The sequence below is a fragment of the Nuphar pumila genome, chromosome 10, assembly GCF_984573655.1.
Source record: "Nuphar pumila chromosome 10, dmNupPumi1.hap1.1, whole genome shotgun sequence".
Lineage (NCBI taxonomy): Eukaryota > Viridiplantae > Streptophyta > Magnoliopsida > Nymphaeales > Nymphaeaceae > Nuphar > Nuphar pumila.
The window spans coordinates 76,933,335-76,960,151 of NC_143258.1; the positions used below are offsets into that span (position 1 = coordinate 76,933,335).

Consider the following 26,817-nt stretch of genomic DNA (forward strand, 5'->3'; position numbering starts at 1 on the left):
TTACATCGATATTTAGCGACAGATAAGCAACAAAAACATTTTGTCGCTACCTAGCGAGCGCAATTAGCGACGGAATATTTTCGTCGCAAACACCGGTGCTAACTAGCGACAGAAAAATTATGTTGCCACATCCATCGCTACGTGCACTGGGTTTTGCGACATAAATTTTTTGTCGTTAATTAGAGACAGATTGGGCAACAAATTTTTTTGTCGCCAAGTTTGCACATATTTCGAGTATTTATGGTGGATGGTTTTCTCTCGCTAATCTGTCACAACTTTGTGACGGAAAAAATCTGTAGCAAAGTTTCTTCGTTGATTAGCATTTTTCTTATAGTGGGGATAGTGTTACAAGGTACTCTATTTAATGTATACATAGTTGTATTTATAGCTTCACCCAAAAAAACTTTGGGTAGATGAGCACCTGCTAATATGGATCTTACCATGTCCAGAAGAGTTTTGTTTCACCTTTCAGCAACACCATTTTGTTGCGGTGTCCTTGGTATGGTTCTTTGCCTATTAATACCAAGATCTTTGCAATAATTGTTGAACTCATTTGAGGTGTATTCACCACCTCTATTAGATTTCATAATTTTAATATTTCTACCAAGTCGTCTTTAAACTTTATTTTTGTATTTTTTAAATTTCTCAAGTGCTTCTGATTTATTTCTGATGAGATACAAGTATTCATATCTTGAGAAATCATCAATAAATGTTATAAAATATAACATGTCACTATGAGTTTGGACTCTAAAAGGTCCACAAATGTTTGTATGGATTATTTCTAATAGCTCAGTGGCTCGAATAACATTATGTGGAAAGGGTTTTCTTGCCATCTTTCCAAAAATATAAGATGCACATTTTTCAAAGTGAGATTTAATGAAGTTAGGGATTAGTCATTGTTGTGCCAGATTTTTTATTTTCTTTAGGCTTATATGCCCAAGTCTTTTATGCCATGCATTCACATCAATAACTAAGGCACAATCAATATATGAGGAAATTTTTTCTTTATTTTCAGATAATTTAAACATCCCATGTTCTTTGTCAAATTTACCCTCAAATAGGATTCTACCATATTTCCTCATAGTGACCTTCCTAGGAACAAATCAGACCTCAAAACCTTTCCCAGTCAAAGTTGGTACAAACACTAGGTTCCTCCTCGTTGAAGGGATATAAAGTACATCTTTCAGTAACACACTAGTCTCTCCCACATTTAGTCTGTAGGACCCAACTCCTAGAACATCACTATAGGAGTTGTTGCCCATATAGACCTTGTGCTCGCCTAGTCCTAACTCTTTGAGATCCACAACTCCATCGGTGGATTTGGCTATATGTCGAGTAGCTCCAGAGTCCACCCACCACCTTGAAAGTTCTTCATTCGCAAAGTGACATTCAGATACAACACAGATGACTTCTTTTCCGTCATGTTTTTTTGCTTGAATTGTTGTTGTATCTCCCACCATTCCAGTTGCTTCTGTTATTGGGAAATTTTGTCCTGCAATTATTCTGGATGTGTCCCATCTTACCGCATTTGAAACACTTGACTTGTGAAACTTTGTGACCTTGAGGTTTGAAACCTACACTTTGTCCTTTATGGAACTTTCCATTACCCTTCTTTTTAAAGTTATTTTGCTTAACGGGTACTTGGCTATGAGATGGTGTGTCTTGAACCACCATCAACTTGGACTTCTTCTCCTTAGCCATGTGTTTTTATTCTATGGCTAATTGCAGGGGCAACTCAGTCAAGTATAAATTCTTTGAATTTAATCTTAACGCAATGGTCACCATTTTTCACGAATGTGGGAGGCTATTCAGTATGGTGGACACCTGCATTCTATCTGGAATTACATTTCCAGCAATGGCTAGGTCTTTAGCCATGACCAACATCCTATTTACGTGATCTACTACACTATCACTTTCTTTCGTCCTATATGAGTTGTATTGTTCGAGTAACAGTTGAATATGGACCTCACATGTGGTATCATACTTGGTGGTGATGGCCTCCATCATTTCTTTAGCAGTTTTATAATCTTCAAAGACTCTAATTAGATTATCGTCCATGTAGGTGGGCATGATGGTTTATCATCAGATCATCTTTTTAAAAGTTTCTGAATTTTATTACTTCTTTTTGAGATGATTCGTCATTCGGTTTTTCTATAGACATACTAAGGACATATTACAGTCCTTCCAGAGTTAAATCTAAAGGGATCCGCCTTTTCCAAACAGAAAAGTTGGTCCCATTTAGCTTGTCTGTTTTGGCTAATTCGTAGGCACATACACGACTAGCCATTTTGTACTAACTAATTTTAATTCAATTAATTTGTGGCAAGTCAGCACAAAGAAAACAATCAAAGGAAAATTCTTGTCAGACTAAACAATTTTATTATTATTATTAAATTTTTTATTTAAACTAAATTTAAATGAGTATTTTTAAATTTAATAGGAGCAAGGTTTTTTTTTTAAATTAGAAATTTATTTCAGGTATTAAATGATAAATATAACTTTTTCAGTTATTTTTCAAAATTTTCAAACTCGCAAAACCTTTTTAGCAAATAAGTTTTAAAAAGTATATGGGTTATAAAATACTTTATTTTAACCTTTTTTCAAAATATGTAAAATATCCAGGGTCAAAGAGGTCTTTTTACCTCTCGGCTTATTTAAGGCCCGAACAAGGCGCAACCGACTCAGATGCGTCGAGTTTTTCTCTCTCTTCTTTGCTGGAGCTCCAGACTGACCGGAGACTGCAGCGACGATGTTGTCGGTTTCTAGCGGCGACGATCTGTTTCTGCGGTTGGGTTTGACCCTCTCAGTATGGGCTCCCTTTGTCAAGAAACTCACCGTCACTCTTTTGTCGGGGCTACCAAAAAATTGTGAAAAATGAATTTTTGATTGGCCTCCGACGGCGATGGCCCGACTGCCTGGTTGGGTTGGGTTTCCTTGCTGCTGGCTCCCTCTGACAGAGGACTCTCAGTCTTTCTACTGTCGGAGCACTCAGAAATCGAAAGAAAAGGGTTTTTCGGCCGTTCGTCGACAGCGATGGGTCGTCTTCCTATTTGGGTTTATTTTTTCGATGGAGGCTCTCCCTGAGGTCAAACCGGTTTTTCTCAGTGGTTTGGGGTTTTTTCATTTCTCTGTTTTTTGTTGTTTTGTTTTTCGATTCTTTGTTTTTTATTTTCTGTTCAGTCAGAAAGCAACAATAAAAAAATAGGCCAGAGTCCTTTTATTTTTAATTGATCGGTGCTGCCAAAAAAATGGCAGGCGACCGACAACTTTCTGGCGACAACAAATATATATTTTTATATATATTTTCCTTTTGTTTTCTTTTCGTTGTTTCTCTATTTCATTGTTTCTCTAATTTTTCTTTTTTGTTTTGATGTACAGAGTCAAACATGTACGACTCAATTTTCTAGTTTTGAATTTCAAAGATAAATAAAACAGGCTAATCTCTATTTTCCCGGTCGGGGTTTTCAGAGGCAGGCACAGAAGCAAGGTCTCTGATCCAGAGACCAAACAGGAAGGCTAAAAACAAAGGAGGAGGAGTAGCGCTTACTTTTTTCATCCTTTTTTTTTGTGTGATTGCTTCTTCCTTATAAGTTGAAGGTCGCAGGTATTGGAGAGTATCTCAAACCTCTGCTCTGATACCATTGTTGAGGTTGCGCAGCGAAAGGTCCTCAGTTATGGCAACATCAGAGATGTTGAGGAGCGACAACAAAGAGAGAGAGTGAAGAAAGAAAGAAGAGAATGTGCAGAATATTGTTTTCTGCTTGGAGGTTTACTTCGAAGGCTTCACAATGTGTTGTATCACATATGTTCATGTGAGCCAAGTCTCGTGTTTATATAGCCTTTGAATTCCCTCTCTCGGCTCAGCAGACGGTTGAGAGAATATCGGTGAGTCCGATATTTTTGATAAACTTAGAGTTTGAATTTTAAATGAAAATGGTTATTTGTAAAACAGACTTAGCTTATCCATGAGCATGCCAAATCATGGATAAGCACAACGTGCAACACATGGCCACACACACCAACAGCCCCAAAGGGTTTGTCACGATGAAAGAGGCATTGGACAGTAGAAGGGTTATATTTTCATGGGTGTCAAAACCCATTACTTAAATGAGGGCAAGGGATAAGCACTTGCTCAGCGGAAGCCGGCCAACTCTTTGGGGGCAAGGGGTGCACCACGGGTTTAGACGGTGGGAAAGGGAAAGTATGGCAGGCTGAGCCACCGTAACTAGATCTCTAATCTCAAGGGTGGTTTCTCCATCCTTCATGAAAAAAAAAACATTCCTCAAGATATTTCTTTAGACCCTGCACTTGATTGCCTCAGATCTCATATTCAAAGTGATCTAAGATTCTAGCATCTCGATGAGAAGATACAAAAATAGGCACTCAATGACTCTTTACAAGATCAGAAATCAGTTTCTTTATTTTTCGGCTAGACCAAGGGAAAACCCAGTAGTGAACCTTCACTTCCTCTTCCAAAAACAAAACAAAACTCAAGGTCCAACCCTAGGAGATATGCCCAGCTTTGGCGTATGCATGATTGCACATGCCGTGGTTCCAACTCAGTATATGGGGTTAACACCACCTTCTGCCCTCGTCCATTACCATGTGAGCAAAGCTCCACAGGTCCAGAAATCTGCCATTTCACAAAACATTCGGAATCTCAGATCCAAGGCAATCAAAACGTGAGTGTACTTGGTTATAAGAAAGCAAGCACCTGAATGTAATATTAAAGAAGAGAAGACCAGAAGTGTTTCATTTTCAAAAAATTGTACTTGGTGGTTATTAATATATGCCAGGAACAGGTGTATAGTTACAAATATGAAGACAAGAAGAGGGTACAAAAATCAGTTTCCAGAGTTTGTTCAGTTAGAGGATCAGCACATTCACCATGTCAAGCCATTATCCAGGACTAGTTCACACCTCAGGCACAGATTCAACTTCCTTGTGGTGCATGAACTACATGATCTTTTTTTGCCTTTTCAGATGGTCAATGATTTAAGGACCACAAGCTCATTCCTCATATCAACTCAGCAGCAGACGTGATCTTATATGTTTACCATTCCCTCAGAATGCTTTCACAGGAGGCATTCTAATGTGGCGATACAATCGTCGTTCGGACAAGTGAATCCCACTCCCCTCTGCTTTGCAAGCTCGTCTGCCAGGACAAGCATGTCTGTTTCCCTCTGCCTTGCAAATGATGAAAGCATGGGGTGGAGACAAATGGTGCCCTGCCCCACACATTCTGTCCAGGTCCAACTCGAGTCCCGGCAGCCCGTATCCCAAGACAAAACGTATCCCATGACAAAACGGCCTCATACTGTATAACATGGCAACGCCTGGAGCAAGTGAAAAAAAAGGTTCTCACTGTGCTACCAAACTAATCTTCTGCCATTTTAGGTATAACTGCCAATTGTTGACTTGAACTAAAAGCATTCACTTGGTAAAAATAGGTGCAGCATTAGACCTAGCTCTAATAAACTTTTAAAATATTTTCATCTACAGAGAAAATGGACTTAACAAAACAGTAACGAAAAAAGAAAACATCCACATAACAAAATACTGCAAAGGGTGGCATAAAGAAAGAGAAGTTCCAATCCATTGCAGGGGAAAAAGACACCCGAATCTTTTATCATATGCAAGCTTTCCAATCAATGGCACAGGCTAAGAGGACTTGGCTCATAAGAAATTCAAATCTCTTTCCTAAAAGGGGAATGGCCAATAACAAAATACTGCAAAGGGTGGCATAAAGGAAGAGAAGTTCCTTCTTGCAAACCCAATGTTTGTACCTCAGAAGTGAGTAACATCAATTAATCAAAATATTACAAGAAACTATCCAAACCCCCAAGACTGAAATCTTGAAAATACCGAACCAGAAATTCAAAGATGAAACATCCTGTAATAAACATTTTTCTACAGATTAAAACTACATGGCTTGATGCTTTTCCCCTAGAAATTATCAACCCAAAGCCACTTAATAGAAACCCATCTCTTCAAAAGCGCTAGACCAAATAGCTCTTTAGCTTCTATATCTGAAGGAGCAGTCATTTCTGTAGTTGAGTGGTCTTAGCTTTCTGTGAGGTAAAATAAGATCAAGACACCAGAAAGACACAGAATAAGGCAGCAGACCACAACAAGAAAGTCCTGAACGCATAATTCACAACCAGGATAATGACCCATTCACAAAGTTTTAACTGCTAGTGCATAATGGCTTCTAGTTCACTATGAAGGTAGAAATCTTGCAAGAGATGGAACATAGCACGCGCCTCTAAGGTCAGCAATCCACTACTGAAGAATATGAAGTCAGTCCAAACATCTTTCTGAGATTATTTGTTTCCCGGCACTCACCAACAGGCTGCACACCAGTGCAAGTCTCCCTAGACTTGAAGACACATCAACCAGCGACAGCTTCTCCAGAAGGAAAAGCAAAAAGACGACAGTATTTCCTACTCTAAAGCACTCCAACTCTTGAAATTTCAGCATGGATTGAATCATTGAAACATGAAACCAGATAATCTAGATGACAATGATGATGACCAACGTTGCATAAACTGCATAAAACAATGCACAACTGATATCATGTTTCTTTCCTTTGAAACTAAAAGAGAAGTAAAAGCTTTGGCACATTGAAGTTATTGGTCAACAAGAAGTCCTTGTACTGGGAAGAAAAAGGAAAGAGGCAGAATCCACTCTAAGAAAGAGAACAGGAGTATCCAAGTTGAGTTGCTGTTCAGGTCCAACTTATTGTGTGTGTTCGTGTACGAGTATGAGCACATATGCACATGCAGACAACTAAAAGCACCACAGTGCTTAATTTTGGCACCAGCTTCTACACATGAAAAAATAAGAAATTATTTTTCCTATTCAATAACCATGTTATGTTGGCATCTGCGGAGTTTACTAATTTCATAATATTAGTTATTTGCATTGATCACCTAAAGTTCCCTCTTTGCCTCAATGAAGGGCAAACCAGAGAAACTTAAGCCTCAAGATCCTCTAAATGACAGAAACCAAAAGCAATTCTATGACCAATACAAGTTCAGGTATCCAGCTTCCAAGAGGACCTGTACAAGTCATAGTGGAAAGCTACCCGATCCTTCATGAATTCCAGAACAGGTGTCTTATAACTAATTTCAAGAAAAATACGATCAAAATGACTCATGGTTACGAGGAATGCTCACAGCCAGTAGAAGTTCTACATTGTAGAAAATCTGAAACGGTACACATGAGCATTCAACATACCTATCACCTATAAGGCATGCTTTGAAGCATGATATCAACTATATAAAGGTACTTGTCAACCTGAAGCCGGACAGTGTCATAAACTCTGGCCAAGAAAAAAAAAGCTCATAAATGTTCAAGTGGATTACATATATAGTCAACAGAGAAAACAGAAAGAATGAGTGGAGTGGTTCCCGAATCAGGTAGAAACATCATAGATCAAGGAGGAAATAAGCATGACCCCAAATAACCAAAAACCATATGCAAAGAATTGGGATATGTGAAAGACAAACATAACAACAGTATGAGGATAAATTGAAATGAGGTGATAAAATGTTCTTTCTCAGGCTACAATTCAGTACAACTCTCATGCAACAACGAGACCAACCCTGAAAGAGGATACAATGACTACACACTTAAAAAACACATGCTTTCTGCTGCTTATTGTCCCCGGCAAAAACTTTAAAAAGGACTCAAATTCGACAAGCAATGACACCAAATGAAATGAAAGGCCCAAAAGTTTCAAATAATGGGTAAAAATATTGCATGTATCACTTCACTGTAATGGTCTCCATCCGGCATGTGCTCCATACTGGTTTGAGAAGCAACTCTTGCAAGACAAGAAACAACCAAAAAGCACCATAAGTTACAATGGCAATACATATTATCCTTAAATCCATACCACTGTTCTTTCATTATGAGGGAAACCATGGCCTGCTTAAACCAACCACTTTTAGAAGAATTCACATGAACAAAGCCTCATGGTTGCTCAGACATTTGGCAGACAGGAGGCATATTATACCACTGTATAGAGCCATGCTCCCAAGATTGATTCAATGTTGAAGAATCAGCATCCAGTTGTTTGTAGTCATTGAAGAAATCCTGACCAAGAAGTGTTGCAATAGCATCTGTTACTGCAGACTGTTCTTTCCCGCATTCTGAACTTCGTTCAAACCAATCTGACATAAGTAATGTGTCAGGCCTTGTTAAATGCACTTCAGTTACTGGTTGTTTGTGCTCTATATTTGGATTTGAAATGCCTTCAACTGCTTCTAACTTCACGCTGGAACCTACAGAAGCCAGCCATGTAAGAGTAAATTTTCTTGCACGAATAATAATAAATTCAGTGGCTAACTACCGGAAAATACTGGAAAACAACACATAGGCACACACACAAATTATGGGATTACCAGGAATCTCGTCGACAGGTGAGGATGAAATCAACGGACCATTTGCAGGAGGATTACATTCACTGAAGATAGATGCAGGAGACTGGCCTATAGGAGAAATCGAGTCACTCAGTTCAGGCCACTCTGTGTCACATGGGTTCACCATAGAGTGGTTCACTGTCTCACCAGGTATCATAGAAGAATGGGCACTACTCTCACAGGACTGATTCTTTGAGCTGCTCAGTGCCTGGGCCTCATGAATCAACGCTTGCAAAAGTCCACTACTTCGGGGCGAAGTGCAATCAGACTGAACAGGCATTCTTGGAGGAGACTGGATGTAAGTATCAATTGTCTCCAGAGGAGGGGGTGGAAGAGGTGATGTACCCAAGTTATTAAGAACAGTCTCTGGAAATTGGAATGAAGGGAGCTCCAACTTTACAACCTCACTGAGAGGTTTGGAAGCAGAGAAATTGCCATTTAATAGGGCATGGCTGCCAGACATAACGCTTTCCAGAGGAGATGTGCTCCTTCCGTTTGGATCAGAATCATATGGAAAGCTTATAGAGAAAGGTCGTTGCACCTTCTCAAATGTGTCATTCTGGAATTGGTTAAAAGGGGGGTCATATGGGAATGAACAGTTTCTCCCACCATTGACACCAGGAAATGGGGAGTCATATCCACGAAGTCGCTTGGCACGATGAATTGTGGGGCTTAGGAAGTTATAACCTTGGGGGGATCCAAGATTTTGGCCAAGAACGCTGCTCATAGGGATATCAGGAAAGGAGGATGCATAAGACAATGTTTCCTGGGCAGCTTTAATACCATCAAATGAAACAGGAGGAATTTCAAAAACCCCAGCACACAACAGATCATGGTGTCCAGGACCAAGTCCAAATTCACTGACACTTTGAATTTGTTGGTTGTCACTTGAAGTTTGCAATTTCAAATCATGGGGGTACAAAGGCAAACCAGCCCGCTGTCGCCTCTTTATACGGGTGTTCCAATAATTCTTGATTTCATTGTCAGTTCGCCCAGGCAACTGCAACAAAGAGGCAATTTGCCTTAAGAATAGTGGAAACATAAATTTGAATACTACTCAGAAAGAACTGAGAAGAATGCAAAAGAAAAAATAAATACTTTAATGTCTAATTAGAATTGGTTACTTTCAGTTCACACTTGTACATAAAAAATGCTGTCTGTAGATAAATGAAAGCTACCTGTGCAGCCATTCTAGCCCATTTGTTGCCAATTCTAGCATGAAGTTCAATTATCAGACGCTCTTCCTCAGGTGTAAAAGCACCCTTTTTCAAATTTGGCCTTAAATGATTCGCCCACCGTAAACGGCAGCTTTTCCCACATCGGAATAGCCCTGAATGCTTTTGCACAGAATTCCAATTTCCCTCTCCATGCTTCTTCACATATTCAACGAGAATGGCATCCTCTGCAGCTGTCCATGGTCCCTTCTTTAGGACTGCACCTCCTGGGGCCCCATCACTACTACCATCATCAACTGATGCTGAATCACTATGATCCTTTGCATGATAAAGATCCCCACTATCATTTGTTGCACGACTCATGTCTCTGCCTTATCTGCAGACCAGACATTTTGACAGCGAACAAATATTTGAACATATCACACAAGACAGACCATTAGAAAAGAAAACAAAACAAAAAATTAATCTCATAAAATCAGAACCAAGAATTTACCAATTTTAATCATTTCGGTGATTAAACTACTAAAACATAATAAGTGATACACCTTGTTTCATACCGTAAGACTGAGAAACCAATAACAAATGTAGAACAGAAGTTATAAGACAAATTTGGCACAATTTTACACAATCATATACTTCAACAAAGCTAAAACCCTCAAACAAAGTGATGGTGGTGAAATATTTCAGTTTTCATACCAGATTAACAGGCTGCTGAAAAATCTAAATATCACCGAACAAATTCAATGGAGTCCCAAATCCCCACGTTCTTGAGCGAGCAAGTGGCACGGATTTTGATCATGCATCACTGAAACAAAACAAAAAAATGAAAACAACCCACTTATAAGCCTGAAGACAGCAAACCGCGTCACAATTTACACAGATTGGAAGCAAAGACTAGAAGGCCCGAGAAAACAAGAAGACATATAAACCAGAACAAAGAGTACATCCTCGGAGATTGACAGATCTCTCAAGGTAAGAGCAAACAGCAAAAGCAGAAAGCCACACCTTGATGGATCCATCTATTGCCATTATTTGTGCTCTCTACCCGGCGAAAAATCCACAAAATACGAGAGTAAAAACAAAAATTATTGTTCATAAATTCATAAAACTTCGGAACGTGCGTGCTTAATTCCAACAACAGAAGAAATTCTAATACTAAGACATTAGAGAATTAAAGCAATTAGCCAAATTGTGGTCTATCGAGCTATTAATAAAAGGAAAATCAAAACCAAACTAAAAAGAACCACCCCCATCAGACGAAATCACAATTAACAGTTTCACCACAGCGATAAATAAAGAGGATGTAAAACCAGAAAATTACAGCGAAGAAGAAGCAACTCCCGAGATCTTCCTTCCTATCTCCAACAAGATAAAACCCAAAACAGACCCGATACGAACCAACCACACTGGGGCCTTGTCTCCAAATCCAACCAAAAGCATAGCCAAAACTACCCAGAGAGATCCCTAACTTGCAAATCATAAATCAATCCACGCCTCTCTGGAGTCCCCAATTCCGGATCCCGCGGAGAAGCAGATGCCAAGCATTCAATCACAACCCAAAATTCACAAAGGAAAGAAGCCAATAAAAAAACGAAGGCGAAAGACCTTCTGGCGAGCTCAATTGAGAACAACCCACAAAAGGATTCCTTCAGCAAGACCACAAAGAGGAAGAAACGCCGACCCAACCCCCTCCTAGGAGAAAGAACTCCCGGGGGTACACATCCGATCCCACACACCAATGCCAAGAGGACCACCACCAGAGAGAGAAGACCCCGAACCCACAAGAGTCAGGAGCTATAAAAAGCCAGCCCTATCCAGAACGCCGAGGGATTGAGACGCTTGAAACAGAGAGAGAGAGAGAGATGAACTCGATCGTATTCAACGAAAAGCAAGGGATACCACGGATATAACGGAACGAGGAAAAAGCTAATCACTAGAGAGAGAAGTGTGTGCGTGTGGTTGGGTGTTCTTGTGATTGTATGATGGAAGAGGGATAGGCTGAGAAAAAGAGAGAAAGTGGGGGAGATGTGTAGAGAGAGAAAGAGAGATGGGTAAAATGAGAAAGATAGGCAGATGGAGAGAGACGGGTAGAGAGAAAGAGAGGAAGATGGGTGGAGAGAGCTAGGTAGAGAGAATGACAGGAAGATGGCAGAGACAAAAGGGAGACAGAGACAGAGATAGAAGGTAGAGAGAATATGTTTTGAGGAGGTTTGTACTTTGTAGGGTGGAGAGAGAGTACCAAAGAAAGAAACAAGCACAGAAGAAGGGGTGATTTGGTCTTAACTCCTAAAGCCACAGTGCCCATGCCTCTGCCCGCGGGCAGAATGGATCAACGGGAGCCGTACCCCCAACACTCAACAAGAAAGCCCAGGAATCGCCCCCTTTTTCTCTCCTCCCCCTTTCTTTGGTTCTTGCCCTTTCTCTCTCTACACCAGTTTCTTTTCTCTTTCTACCATGAAACGAACCAGTTCAGGAAAATAGGAGGTGACGAGTGGTCATGATTTATTATTTATTTTTTTCCACTCTTTTTTACATGTGAAGAAAAAGGGAAGGTGATTCTTAACGCAGCTTTGAAAGTATTGTTTTTTTTTAAGTTTTAATTACTAATGGCTGGTTTGTGCTTTCTTTGATTGATGTGAGTTCCCTTTTTAGTATTTTTGCTCCACCAGAGATGAAATAGGGTGTCGACACGTGGATGGTTAGAGAATGCTATGGTTACTCGCACTTTTTTTCCTTGGCACCCAGTTTGAATAGAACAGGATGGGACCTCTTGTTTTAGAAAAATTGTTCAATGCCCTTAGTTTTTTATGTGTTGCCTTATCCCCATTTTTTTTTTCTAATTAGTCGTTTCAACTAGTCGTCCACATGATTGATTTATAAGTAATAATAACATTTGAGGAGTTACCTTTTAAAAAACAGAACCATCCCCCACTATTTTTTTATATATTGTGCATAATTGTATCATAATATTACGATATATGAGAATGAAAAAGGTATGTATACAATCTTCTTATGTTTTCTATAGTTTTCCCTTCAATTAGATGTTTAACATTTAATGTGAACGAACCAATAATTATGTAGCCCTTTACTGAATAGATTGACCTCAAAATAGCATCTATGCATTATTAGAAATCCTATCAAAGCAGCAATTGTTGAATTTGCACCTTGCAAACTTATTTGTTTTAGAATGTAAATAATTCACAAACATGGTCCAAGTAATTAATGCTCAGTCTTCCTTGAGGTCCCAATTTCAAAAAGATTTTCATGCATCATCAGCACATGTTACTCTTGAAAGAATGCCTATAATTTTTTTCAACAGAGAAAGCTGGGGTTAGGGCCCACTCCTACCAGTTATACCATCATACCATTTGGGGTTGGAACTTGCAACTTCCCAACACAAAGTGACATGCACTAACTGCTCCTGCCAGACAACCAGGAGCCCCGGTTGGTGAAAGAATGCCTATAATTAGTACTAATGACACTAACTCTAATGTTTTAATTGCCTTTCAAAAAAACTCTAATGTTTCAATTGATGAGTCATTTGATGGCTGTGTTCATTTCTAAACTAAACAATTCACGCTATGGATCTCACCAAAAGGAAATGAAATTAGTAAATGATTGGTTGTTACCAATAATATCTATGTTTGTTTATATATAATAACCAAGAGAGTTATGCATAATAATGATTTAAATAAAAGAGTTGCATAACTCAAATACATGGTACTTATGTGCATCATTAACCACAAGATTAAAGAGTAGGTACCAATATTGTTAATTGTTGCATTTTAGTTAAAAAATTAGAAGCTACAACACCTTGGGCTAAAATAGTGCTTCGGGTGGTTATTATACTCAAATAATTCTCATATTTTGAAAAATAAAAATTGATTTTAGGTTGTAGTGCTAGCCGTGAATATTGATAATATTTTGTTTATTTAAGTAGTCTTTGAGATACAAAATCCTAACGACCTCTATGGCATGGGTTGTTTTGATCCAATCTGATCTCATGGATAGATTCAACATGTTCAAAATAATATGAATCGGATTTTGGATCATTTTTTTTCATGAAAAAACATGATGTTATGAACCGGAAAAGTCGCATATGACAGTTGGTGCCTTTCTATTTCTATTTTTTTATAATCAAAATAAAAAAATTGTAAAGCCCTAAAAAATTTAACCTTAATTATTATTCAAATATTAAAATTTTGAGACCAGTTTTTTTTATAAATATAACTAAATCAGGTTTTATAATGAGAAAATGATTTTAAAAAATGGTTGAGACTTCGGGTTGGGTTGCACTAAAGATAACAATCAAATAAAAATGTACGAGATATATATATTTTAAACCATATACAATATAAGAATGAAATATGAAGAGTTTTAATTTTCTTTCAAATTAAAGTATAAAAATAATAATTCAGTCTCTACATGATCAAGTACATAAAACGAAAATATCATGTCTATCAAGATCGCAAGGTAATAGTGAACCCTCGAGGATGCAGCTCGATCAGTCTTTCACTCCAATTACTCATCATACTTTACCTGTATTACATGTTCCCTATAAAACGGGGTCAGGCTCGCTAAAGTCTGGTAAACTCAAACTCAAACTTAAAGAAAATATATCAAGCATCAAAAGGTAAAAACATGATATATTATTCATCAATTATCAAGTGACAAAGAAGGGAACAACATCCCATAAGTCATCCATTCAAGCATTTAAACATAAGGCATTTAAAAGTATTTCATCACTTAATATTTTATTCAACATAAACTCACATCATAAAACATAATTCATATGCATATAAGTCGCTTGAATATATACATGCATCTAAGACATTCAGGACATTGTATCATTTTTATATGCATTCATAATTCTTATAAACAATAAGTCAAATCATAAGTCAACCTAGTCATTTGTAGGTATGACATATCATTTACCTATACGCTAACATAAACATCACAATCATGACCTCATAATAAGATCTAAAATAAATAAGGATCTGATTCTCATATCTAAGTTCAACATATAATCATGCTACAACAGAAAAACCAAATCTATAGAATCATAATTGGTGATCTTAACCAACTTAGAAGATCATCACAATTCATCATAATTTTTTATTTAATCATATAAATATTTATAAAATCTGCGTCAGATCGCCTGGTCTAAAAAATGTACAACCTCACAATGAGTTACTGCCCTAGACAGATGGTCTACCTATTCTTAGACAATGCACTTTTTTATAGAGACTTACCACTCTAGCTGGATTACCTGATCTGGTCATGCACACCGTCACAGAGAATTCTTTGGAAACAGTTCCTCAACGGGTATCATATCCAATGAAAACTATTGTCATACATGCATCAATATAATTGATCACTCTCAGGGTCTATAGCCACCAACACGAGCACAAGCAAGCATATAATCATTATGCATCACATCATATATCACTTTATATAGCACTTAAATCATAAAATCACACATTTAACTAATAAGGTTTCATGAACCGTAGTTCATTAATAAACTTAAACATTTATCACATGCATTCATAATTTCACATCATATGACATTGAAATCATATCATACAAATTAATTTTATCCTACACATCATATAATCACCACAAGAAATATTATATTTCATAAATTGAATCTCAAAGCATGCGTAAACAAACATGAGTTATATGCATGCATACGTGAACATGTACATTTTATAATATAAAGCAACTAAACTTCAACATACATAGCTCCTATATAGTTTGAGTTATGCATACAGGATTTAAGTCATATATATATTTTTTATCATATAAATCAATATATCACCTTAGATATAATTGCGTAAGAAAGGTAGGTCAAAATCTCATTGACCATCACACTATAAATCATACACACATGTTTCTCAAGCAAACAATACTTACAAGTTTAAAACAATTTATAACATTCGCATACATTCTTCCATATAAGAATAAATGAGTCCATCATATGATAAGATAATATATATAATATTCACAGTATGTATTGAACACGACTTACACATATCCATAGTAGTTATATATGCACTATATATCAAATTCATACAAATACACAGAGCAAAATAGTATGCACAAACCAAAGTATGATGGCACACATTGCATACATATTATATATTCATAAGTGCACGAGCATTTAAACCTACAGACAAGTGTACTTACAACAAACACACTCCATATTTTGCTAACTATAATAATGACAAGCATAATCTCTGAACTATAATCACTAGAATCCTAGATATTCACAACAAAATGAAGTGTGTAAGCATTAAGGTGTTACATAATATAAAATAAATTTATTGGATGATGCATTTGTACCATGTACTTACCATGGGTATTTATCCGATTTGCATTTCGCATTGCATTGCATTCAATTTACACTGGCTTATAATTGTTTTAATACTTAGCATAAGTATCATGTTTTTAGTATATCCTGCATTCAAATAAGTTAAGCATATAGGGCAACTTATGCATACATGACAACCCTAGATATCCACAATTAAGTACGATATATGTACATAACTTGAATTTGCAATTCATTTAAATATTTAACGCAATAACAATATCATGCTTATACAATTAGTGTCTAAATATGCTCTTTATAAGTTCAGTTAAGGTATCTTACCTTAATAATGTAAAAAATAATGAATCGAAACCCAAAAGATCAAGAGGTTTCAAAATTCATAAAGACTATTACCCAAGCAATATAACAAACTCTTTATATGTGAACGCAAATGCGAAAAGCTCTAAAAATACTAATTATACCAAGATTAGCTAAAAATGACAAATTACCTTATAAACCATTATCAAGAGCCACATAAAACATAAATACTCTCTAATAATTTTCAAACTCTATCAAAAATATATTTAAATGTAATATATATATATATATATATATATATATATATATATATATATAGCTCAAAATAGTTTTATAAATGCAAATTATGCCCTGATTGGCCGGAAGTGAATAAATGAACATATAATATATCAATAAATAAAATTCAAAAGCTAAAAATACATTTCTAATTTGAAGATAAAAAATAATTTTTTTATTTATTAGTAATCCTTAAAAATTAAGGGTTTTATATCAACCCCAAGTGAGGCCCACAACCACCCTACCTTGCTTGGCACAACTCTAGATTCATGGATTCTTTTTAAGATCATGTGATTGTAAATCACAATGGTACCACTTTTTCAAGGTTAGTGAAATATGAGAAAAATCAAGTAGTGATTGTTATTGCAGGCTAAGATTGCTTTTGCCTTGAATCTTGTGAAAGTTGGTAATGACAACTTCTACCTTCTCCAATGTTGTTAGTATTGGTGTCAACCCTAAATCGCATTTTCAAGTGAATCATTCTGAATAAAAAAATAATAATAAAATATTATTTGTCAATCATAGCGCAACATGCGTTAAAACAATAAAAAATAATAATTTTGAGTATTTTATTAAAAATAACCGATTCATGTTAGTATCGTATCGATTTTCTCCCAGAATGATGCATATTGGCCGATATTGACAACATTGGTTAATTCTCACCCCTAAACATGCCAATAAGAGTTAAGCAGAGATTATAAATGTGATTAACATTTAAAATGCTTATATTACACCTTCAAAAAAGTATTTCAAAATCTTTACAACTAGATCTGTATATTCAAACCAGATTGAACATCTTAGTCTTGGTCTGCCTGACTTATAACCAATGACGCGCGTATATTGTAACAAGAAACATGCCACAAAACTATATTGGTTGAAAGTTACCCTTGACTTTCTACTGAAACTTGAACGTGTGGAATTTGGTGCTCTTTGTTACGTGTTGCATCATAAATACCTAGTCAACATAGGCAAGGCATGCCACTGGTTGAAGATGGTGCACAGGTTAAACAAGAGACCTTTACCTAATAGAGCTGCATTGTTGTAACTGCAATCACCGATAATACTCTCCACGATAGCTTTGAAAAAGCAAAACTTTTGACATATAATGTAAAACCTTTGTATTGAAAATAATAGAAAAGAATGAACAATACTTTACAAAGTTTTCACAACAATATAAAACAAAATACAGAAATCAAAATTTAAAAATGGTAGATATTTGATGTATAATTCATTGTACATACAATTAACTTAGCAAAACCCTCTTTCTTTAGTTATTAGTTTTTTTTTGTTAAAACTAACCTCATAAATACTACAATATTTTTAAAATATTGCACATATCAATGATCTTCATTGAGGGATCTTGGATTTAAATCACACCAATTGTTGGAATTTGCCCCTCAAGGCATTCTAATCTTCCAATATTCTCGATATTGTGCATAGCATTGGGCGAACATGTACCACAAAGAACAACGATAAAAAAAAATCAAGTGTACTGGTTTTACTTTCAACGAAGACTTAATGTAATAGTTATAACGGATAATTTTTATTTTTTAATCAAGGGTTAGGCAGACCCTACCAGTACAAGAAATAAAAGAACCACAATAAGAGGGAAACTAATTCGGGGGCTTGTTCATCCAAGCCTGCCCTCACCCTAAGAAGTCATTGCTATATATATATATATAAGTAAGTGAAATATGTAAATTGATATGCACCATGATTTATATATATATATTTACTGTACGGATACCATCTAGATGCTTGGTTTTATAAAAACAGACTCTTAGATCATCTTATTACGATGTATAAGAAGGATCTTTTAAAGCTTGAAAATCAATCGATTAGAATTTTCATAAATATTCAAACATACAAAATCATATTTCTTGTTCTGGTTACAATGGTTTAATAGTCGATTCCAAGCAGATGGATCATGCTAAATGCATCTGGAGGGTTAGATATACAACGAACCCTATGAAAATCTTGATTCATACTAGTTTACATATTTCAGTTTTCTTATATATATTCGATTTACTAGAAAATGACACTTGAATCATGTTTTTTGATAAAAAAAAACATGATTTTTTAAGCATTGAATATTTATGAAATTTGTAGACAATCGGTTTTTAAATCTTATAAAAAGCTACTTGCATGTTAGAATCGAATGATTCAAGAGTTGATTCCTAAAAAATCAAGCATATTGATTATATATATATATATATATATATATATATATATATATATATATATATATATATATATATATATATATATATAGAGAGAGAGAGAGAGAGAGAGAGAGAGAGAGAGAGAGAGAGAGAGATAGAGAGAGAGAAATAAGAACATGCTACTAGATTTTGGTGTTTGTTTTTAATGTTTGACCCCATATATGTGTTCACCATAATTGATTTACTAGAAATTGACACTTTTTTTAATAATTACACAGAGAAACCGCCTCCAAGAACATAGACCAAGCTGCGCTTGGCAGCATAAAACTCCATGTGCTTATCTCTTACCCTCAGGGAGCCACCACACTTCTGCTTGCAGGGGTGACTTGCATGAGATTTGAACATAGACAGCCTACCTAGCGGCCTAGGCCCCATCCCACTATGCCAAACCCCTTTGGGGCAGAAATTGACACTTGAATCATGTTTTTTGGATAAAAAATGGTATTTGGATCTTCGAAAAATTATGAAAATCATAGGCTATTGACTTTTTGAAACCTTCTAAAATCTTATCCATGCATTGGAATCAAATGCTCCAAGAAGTAAATCCTATAAAAATAAGCATATATATATATATACTGTCAGAATAAAAAAAAACTCTATATATATAGAGAGAGAAAGAAAAAAGCCCGTAACAGCAGACAAGCAAATTGTTCACTGTTATCGGATAAAGGTTCACTGCTGATCGTGCATGGATCAGCTGCGGACACTATTTTTTAATGAAATATGACATAATTGACACTAATTGTCATATTTTCTGCCCAAACAATTAGCGAGAGTCATGATCGTGTATAGGAACTTACTAAATGAGCTTTTATATATATATTCAATTTCTAGTGTTTTTTTCAAAATTTTGACAATACAGATGTGATAGATATGCTTGTTTATATATAGGAATCACTTCTTGGAGAATCATGGATAAATTTTTATAAGATTTCAAAAATCAACATATATATATATATATATATATATATATATATATATATATATATATATATATATATATATATATATATATATATATATATAAAAGTATGAGAGTGAAAGAGAGGGAGGGGCAGAGACATGTTAGGTATGCGTAAGCTTCGGACGTGTTCTTCGTGTCGTGTATGACAACCCTATGGTTCGAGTGCTTCCATTGTCATGCAAGACTAATTTTCTTTGGGGCAGATCAGGATAAGGATTACCGATTCGGCGCCTTCATGCCTTTTACGTACCCAACCCTACTTTTTTCTTACATCATTGGACGGTTGACCCCATGCACACCGCCCCTTCCTCATGGACCTAGGTTTCATGTTGTGGGACCCACTTCGATTTCGGTGGGCCCCACACCCTCAAAACACAAAACCAAAGTCTGATGGGCCGATTCACTCATCGAACCTGTTTGAAAGCGTGACCAGGCGTTTTTTTTTACCCATAAATGTCAAATAAAGCTTGAAATATCTTGTTAATTTAAAAAATAATATAGAAACAGTACGGCAGTTGCTATAAATAAGCTTGGTAATACCTTTGTACAAAAGGGAAAGAATAGATATATGTTTAAAGTACAAAAAAAAATTACTAAAAAGATATTTCAAACGCAAAAAAACAAAAAAATGTTGTGAAAATACCATGATGAATGTGATATTTTAAATTAATATTATTTAGTAACCAATGATACTTTATTAAATCATTCTAATATTTCATTTCATCAGGGATGCAACGGGTTCTGATTACGAACAGCTAAATACATGGGAGAGTTGGATCGGGTTGGATCCAGAACAGCCAAAAATTACAAAACCTCCATTTGAATCCCTAGTCATATGGTAACATTATCATGATATTTTCAAATTATCCCCAATATCTGCCACTATGTTTGAGACCCATCGCAGAAAATGCCAGATCGAGAACTTTACACATTCAAGTTGATCATGAACTTGGGCTCCCTCAGTAGTCATCATCTAACTGTCAATGGATTGTGGATCCCAACCCAATGTTAAGACCCAAGTCCTTAAAGTAGAGATGCAAACAGTTTGGATTTCGGGTCAGAAAATTCATTGGGGAGTTAGATCAGATCAGATCAGATCAGATCTGGGACACAAAAAATTTGCAAAAACTCCATCATGAATCCGACCCGTTTGCAAGTCTACCCTGAAGGCCACGAAACAAGTCGAAAACAAGTGGGTCCCGGGTCTTGAATGGTCTCTATTAAATTCTAACAATCGGTATTCTGCCTCCAATTAGATCAAACGCTTTCACGCGCTCCTGTCCAATGACTTAAAAGGACCATACCCGGTGTGGTTCCAAAGCTGGGAGGGGTGATAGGGAAGAGCAGATAGGAGATAGGGATGGCAGCGGGGCGGGGGACAAGGTCTCCACCCCGGCCCCGCCTCAAGATTAGAACCTTCATCCCTGCCTCCATCCCTGGGGGGGATGGATTTTAACCTCCACCCCCGCCTTCATCCCCGTTTCATGTCCTCCATCCCCGGTTCAAACGGGGATGAGGCGGGGCGGGGTGGGAATATTGCGGGGAAAAGTGATGGGGACGGGTCAGGGCGGGGGCGGGGAAAAGTGTACGTCCATCCCCGAACAGGGATGGATTTTAACCTTCGTCCCCGCCTCCATCCCCGTTTCATACCCAGTCCAAACAGGGCAAGGCGGGGCCCTGCTTTCCCCCAGTCCACTGCCATCCCTGATCGGAGATGGTCCTATCCTTTTGCCTTTTGTATGAAGAGACAACTCTCGCGACTCGAACCTGCATTTTCATGTTGACGGGCCGAGCACTTTATCATTGCACAAAGTAATGGCCCTGGTTTCCATTACCATTGAAAATTAATGTCAGAACTAGATGCCTCAATAATGCCTCCATGTCCATGCTTAAGCATCCTCTTCACATATAAAATAAGTGTAAATCTGTAGTCACAATATGAAAAAAGAAAAAAAAAGGTCTATGTTTCCAGCAATAATTAGGCTTTGACACAATTTTTTCCATTTAGAAACATGAAATTTGTCCTTTCTCTGTCCAAGGTGATTGAAAGAAGTTTGTGAAATCTGGAAATTAAAACAGACATATATTAACAAAGAAATAAAAAAAAATGAACTACAACTTTGTGAACATTGCACCTTGAATTCTTTGATTCTTTTTCCCACGAACCATGATGTCCTCTTCCAGACGACCAATTTTAACCATCACAGTTAGGAAAACAAGGCATCAGAAAATGAAAGGTACAAAAAATCAGACGACCAATGTCACTTTTCACCCCAAAACCACCACACAAAAAAAAGAATGAAAAAATAACAAAAAAAAATGGTGAAATTTTTTAAAACCACCACTTAGAAAATAATGCCTAAAAAAGTTTTACCACCAAAAATCAAATAACCAATGTCAAGAAAAAGGTATCTATATGTACAGCTGGAATCCTAGGGTGATGACCCTAGAGGCATCTCGTTATAATAACATGTTTGGATGTTGATTCGTGAAACTGAGCGGGTATCTTGAGTTGGCCTTCGTGTTGATTGTGGTGTTTATTATATGTACTTGTTTATACGCGGACTTTGGATGTGTGTTTTTTTTAGCTCATATCATAGAGGTACTATGTGCTTTGGCCTTGGGTGCGAGTACCTAGAGGGTACACTTGTTTAGTGTGTTGTATGTCATTTTAATGTTGATAGTTGTATCTTGGTTAAGATATTAGTACCGTGAGAGTACGACAGATGAAGTGTTATACATGTTATGCTCTAGTTGATTAGTTTGCACCATTAGATATTAGTGAGTCAGCTTGTCAGATATATTATGTTTGTTGGGTTTTCTTGCGATTTTATTAAGCTATTAGAACTGTTATGCTTGTCAGATTTTCTTACAATTTAAGTCAGCTTATGGTTGAGTCAGTTTATCAGATGTATTATGCTCGCCTAATTTTCTTATGGTTGAGTCAACTTATCAAGTATATTATACTCACCTGATTTTCTTATGATTAAGCAAGCTTATCAGATGTATTATGATCATCTAGTTTTCTAATGGTTTGAGTCAGATGTATTATACTTGCTTGATTTTTTTTCCAATTTTAGTCAACTTAGCAGATATGTTATGCTCGTTTAGTTTTCTTGCGGCTTCAGTCAACTTGTCAGAATTGACACAAGGTATCAATAAAATACATTATGAGGTTGTGTAATGCATAAGAACTTAAATAAAAATAAGATACGATATATTCTATCACTAAGAGTGACATGTATTTGCTAGATTTTCTTATGGCTTGAACTAGCTTGTCAGATATAAACATGCCTGCACCAACCTCGTGTAAAACTTTTAGTACAGTTGAGCGAGACTCTTGTCATATAGATCTAAGAGATTTTTTCCCTATCATGGGGCTCAAGGGATACTGGATTTCAATACTTGAGGCAGAGACAGAGCAACAACAACATGCTAAATAGTGCACTATGTTGACTTCAGGGAGAGGGACAAGGTCTCAAACTCTGGGTCACAAAGAGAGGCATGCTTTGACAAAGGATCTTGAACTCTGGTGCAAGTGTCCTCCAAGGGTTAAAATGCATAAGTAAATATATGAATGAATACTCTTTGATGTGATGGAGGTGCCCTAAGTTTTCAGGAGAATTATGCCCCTTTGGTGTAAATAGAACCGTAACCACATTCTTTATGAACATAGCATGTAATGAAAAGCAACTAAATAAAAAGATGAATAAAATATTTATGCATGTAGTTAGACTTAACATGGATCTGTGTATTCAGTGGAGGACGCACTTGAGAGTCGAACCCTGAGTTGGGCAAGTAGACTCCTCTTGGCTTATATTGGTGTTACGTTCTGCATTAAAAGTCGACTCCTCGGAATGCATAGTCGACTTCTCTCTTGTGTATATTATGTCATTCTTTAAGAGTCAACTCTTTATTTATGTATGATGGATGATTTTGTTGAATTGAGAGTTGACTAGTGAGTTGAAATATATAGTTGACTCATCTTCTAATTTTGGATATTAGTATCAACTCCTCTTCTATGATATGTATGATATGATTTGAAGCTTGATTCTTGTTTGTGGATGATTGATCATTTATGTGTTAGGACTTTAGTTTTTTACCATGATATAGATGTCTGTTATGCTAGTTTATGATCCGTGTTGAATGTTGGATCATGTTGAGACATTGTTGTTTGTCTCACCTTATTACTTCAATTGTTTTTCAAGTACTTAGCAGATATGCAGAGGGTACAACACGAAGGACTTGCAGACTCTTGCTGATTGGACTTCGGCCTGCTTCTGAGTGTTGTGTTGGTTTTTGTTTTGGTTTTTGTTTTGGTACTCTATTAAGAATAGAGTCTATTATTCAACTCTTATATTTTCAATGAATGAATGTATTTTTGTACCAAAATATGATGCATTTCAATATTAGTTTGCAAAGAGGTGCAAATGATGTTTTGCCAAGCTTTTTGAGTCAAATTTAGCTCACCCAAGGTTTTAAACCCTAGTCGAAAAGATTTTCACAGTCAATTTTAAATGATAAAGAAAAGTTTTAATTTTCACATGTTTTTAAAATGGTTGAAAAACCCTGGGCATTATGATTAAACTAAAAATATTTAAATGTCAATGACAAAACTCGTAATTTGCATCCTTAAAGTTTCACAATTCAAAAAGTTTGATGAAAACTAATATTTTTGAGGATCACTAAAGATCTTTAGCTTCGATCATTAGTGAGACAATAGTATAGTTTAACAAATATTGATGTCGTCATTAACTACCTACGTAGAAAATAAATACGCATTGCACCAACATAGTCAACCCTATCCCCGTTACACCAACATAGAAATACAAAAATTAATAAAGAACATGCAAACTCACATAATTCATCTATATATATATATAAACCTTAAACATAGTAAACCCTAAACAATAAATCATGTAAAAAATATTAAATAAAATACAGGATAATAACCAAGGGGTCTCGAGTTTAAATTTTACGGAAGTTACTTAACCCGTATGTTATACTCATCTTTATAGCCCATGCAAGTTGTTTTGATTAAAATCCGAGCCTATAAATGAATTCAACATGGTCGATTTAGCAAGAATGGGCCCTTGAATTATATTTCTTCAATGAAATTTATGATTGTTTAAATCTCAAAATTTTGTATGTTATTGATTTTGGCGATTTAAAAGACAATCTTCGCCTAAATTAATGATGTAGATCATATCTGTTGAATCGGAATTGATCAAAGCAACTTGTATCAATGAAATCCCAAGGAGGGATTGAATGACATAGGGGAAGGGGATGAGATGAAACCGATTTGGTGTCAAGTTCTTATATCCTTGAATTTCTGATCTGACCTTCCTCCCCCAATCAAACTAGAAATCCATGGGTTTTCTTTATTTTGAGGGTTTTAGATCCAATCATCTGAGAACCTCCTTTTTTTAGATAAAGTTGGATCTGACATGGGCCCCACGCCAGATCTGACTTTGATCTGCATGCCCATTGATCCTCAAATGCACCCAAATATTAAAATCTAGAATCTTGACCTGAGATCTTTAATGGATTTTTAGTCCAACCCCTCCTAACGCTCCCATACAAACCCCCCACCCCGTATGGACTTAGAAGTCCCACACATCTCTCGTATATGAAGAATTAATATCCACCATTGAGAGAAGTTCAGATCTGTCCAATGTGATTGCACAGTTTTTCGGTACCCCGGACCCCACCCAAACCAAACTCTATGGTACCCAGGTATGGTGATAATTAAGAATACCTGATTAAGACTCGGGTCCAGACGCTAAGGTCTGATTAAGACATGGACTTGGGTATAGTTTGTGAAATCTTATACTAGACCTGGGCTCGACCCTAGTTCCGATTAAGACCCATAATTTTTCAATGTAAAAATTGTAAAAAATATTGTTTTACCGAGGACTTGGGTCGAGTTCATGCAGTTCTTATCGGGTTTGGGTATAGTTTCTCTTATGATGGATCCAATTAGAATCAGGTCCAGACCTGATACCATACCCAAAAATTGGGGCCAGGTCTGGTTCTACCTAAGTCCGAACCAAACCCTCCCCATTGACACTGACACTCCTAGGTACAACACCACACTCAAAGTGTGCAATCACAATGGTCTGAACTTTGACTGCATTGAATGTTGTCAGTATCGGTATCGGCCCTAAATCTTTTGGCCGATACCGATACTCAAGTGAAAAGTTGTATATCAGCAAAAAAAAACAAAATAAAATATTATGTATCAATCAGAATGTGACACGTGTTAGGAGTATTAAAAATATTTTTTAATATTTATTATAAAATAGCCGATTCAGGGTGAATCCTATCGATTTTCTGGCAGAGGCCCATAAGCACCGATACTGATAACATTGTTGCATGCATTCACATGAATGTATTGCCTTGGCTTTATCTTTCATTAACATCATTAAATATGGATGCCTAATATCTTTGACATATGTGACAAAAAACTTTGGAAAAGAAAAAGTGAACTTATTGATTCACACCGGGTCCAATTACATGTACTTAGATCTTGTGATATAGAGACTTAAGTATCATCTTCCGATAGATTGAATATCCAAAAGACCGACCTTGGTGGGGTCCAACTCATGCATATTCATAGCTAAAAAAAAAAATCATATTTACATTTTAAAATTCCTGCATGTATTAATTTTTTCCCATATGAATGGTAATTTTTAATTTCCCTCAATTATTCTCAATGAGTGGGGTACTCTTCAAAACAAATAAAAAAAAATTGTGAGAAAAACTTTTCACGTGGCAAGTGGGTCCCACTTGCAATCACTCTTGGCTTGCTCTATGTAAATGGTGATGCCTTGTCGGCCCCACCATAAATTACGCTTTCACTGTATACTCTTTTGAATCAATTTGTGCATGTGGGGGCCACATGAGTCTGTCCCTGTACACTGCAAAAGTCATTGAATGACAATCACCACCCTAGCTCATCAACTGCTTAAAATAGTAATAAGCAATGTGAACAAAAGCAAGAATCTCTCTCTCTCTCTCTCTCATAGAAATTTATGCATGGGAGGACAAAGAATGATGCAATGGCGCCCTTGTCATTAATTAATGTTTGCTATTTTGCACAAGGTTCGGTGATAGTGTCCCAACGGCT

General features: G+C 36.4%; 1 protein-coding gene across 2 annotated transcripts; it reads right to left on the minus strand.

Moving 5' to 3' along the window:
- Window positions 1-7,541: 7,541 nt before the first annotated feature.
- On the minus strand, window positions 7,542-11,700 carry LOC149826899 (transcription factor GAMYB-like). Of its 2 annotated transcripts, XM_090020165.1 has the most exons (5): window positions 10,923-11,700; window positions 10,298-10,406; window positions 9,605-9,977; window positions 8,409-9,426; window positions 7,542-8,288 (listed from the first exon to the last, which is right to left on the minus strand). In XM_090020165.1, the coding sequence occupies exons 3-5, from the start codon at window positions 9,962-9,964 to the stop codon at window positions 7,978-7,980; spliced, it is 1,689 nt and encodes a 562-aa protein (XP_089876291.1). In that variant the 5' UTR covers window positions 9,965-9,977; window positions 10,298-10,406; window positions 10,923-11,700; the 3' UTR covers window positions 7,542-7,977. The 2 variants fall into 2 exon arrangements, with proteins under 2 accessions (XP_089876291.1, XP_089876290.1); XM_090020164.1 differs by having other exon boundaries at window positions 9,605-10,406.
- Between the last annotated feature and the right edge of the window lie 15,117 nt (window positions 11,701-26,817).

Bases quoted from the DNA above. Each gene is read 5' to 3' on its own strand.
- LOC149826899 (XM_090020165.1), bottom strand. From the start codon at position 9,964: ATGAGTCGTGCAACAAATGATAGTGGGGATCTTTATCATGCAAAGGAT. The intron at 9,427-9,604 runs GTAGCTTTCATT...TCTTTGTTGCAG, and splicing joins GGGCTAGAATGGCTGCACAG to TTGCCTGGGCGAACTGACAA. The intron at 8,289-8,408 runs GTAATCCCATAA...TGGCTTCTGTAG, and splicing joins ACCTGTCGACGAGATTCCTG to GTTCCAGCGTGAAGTTAGAA.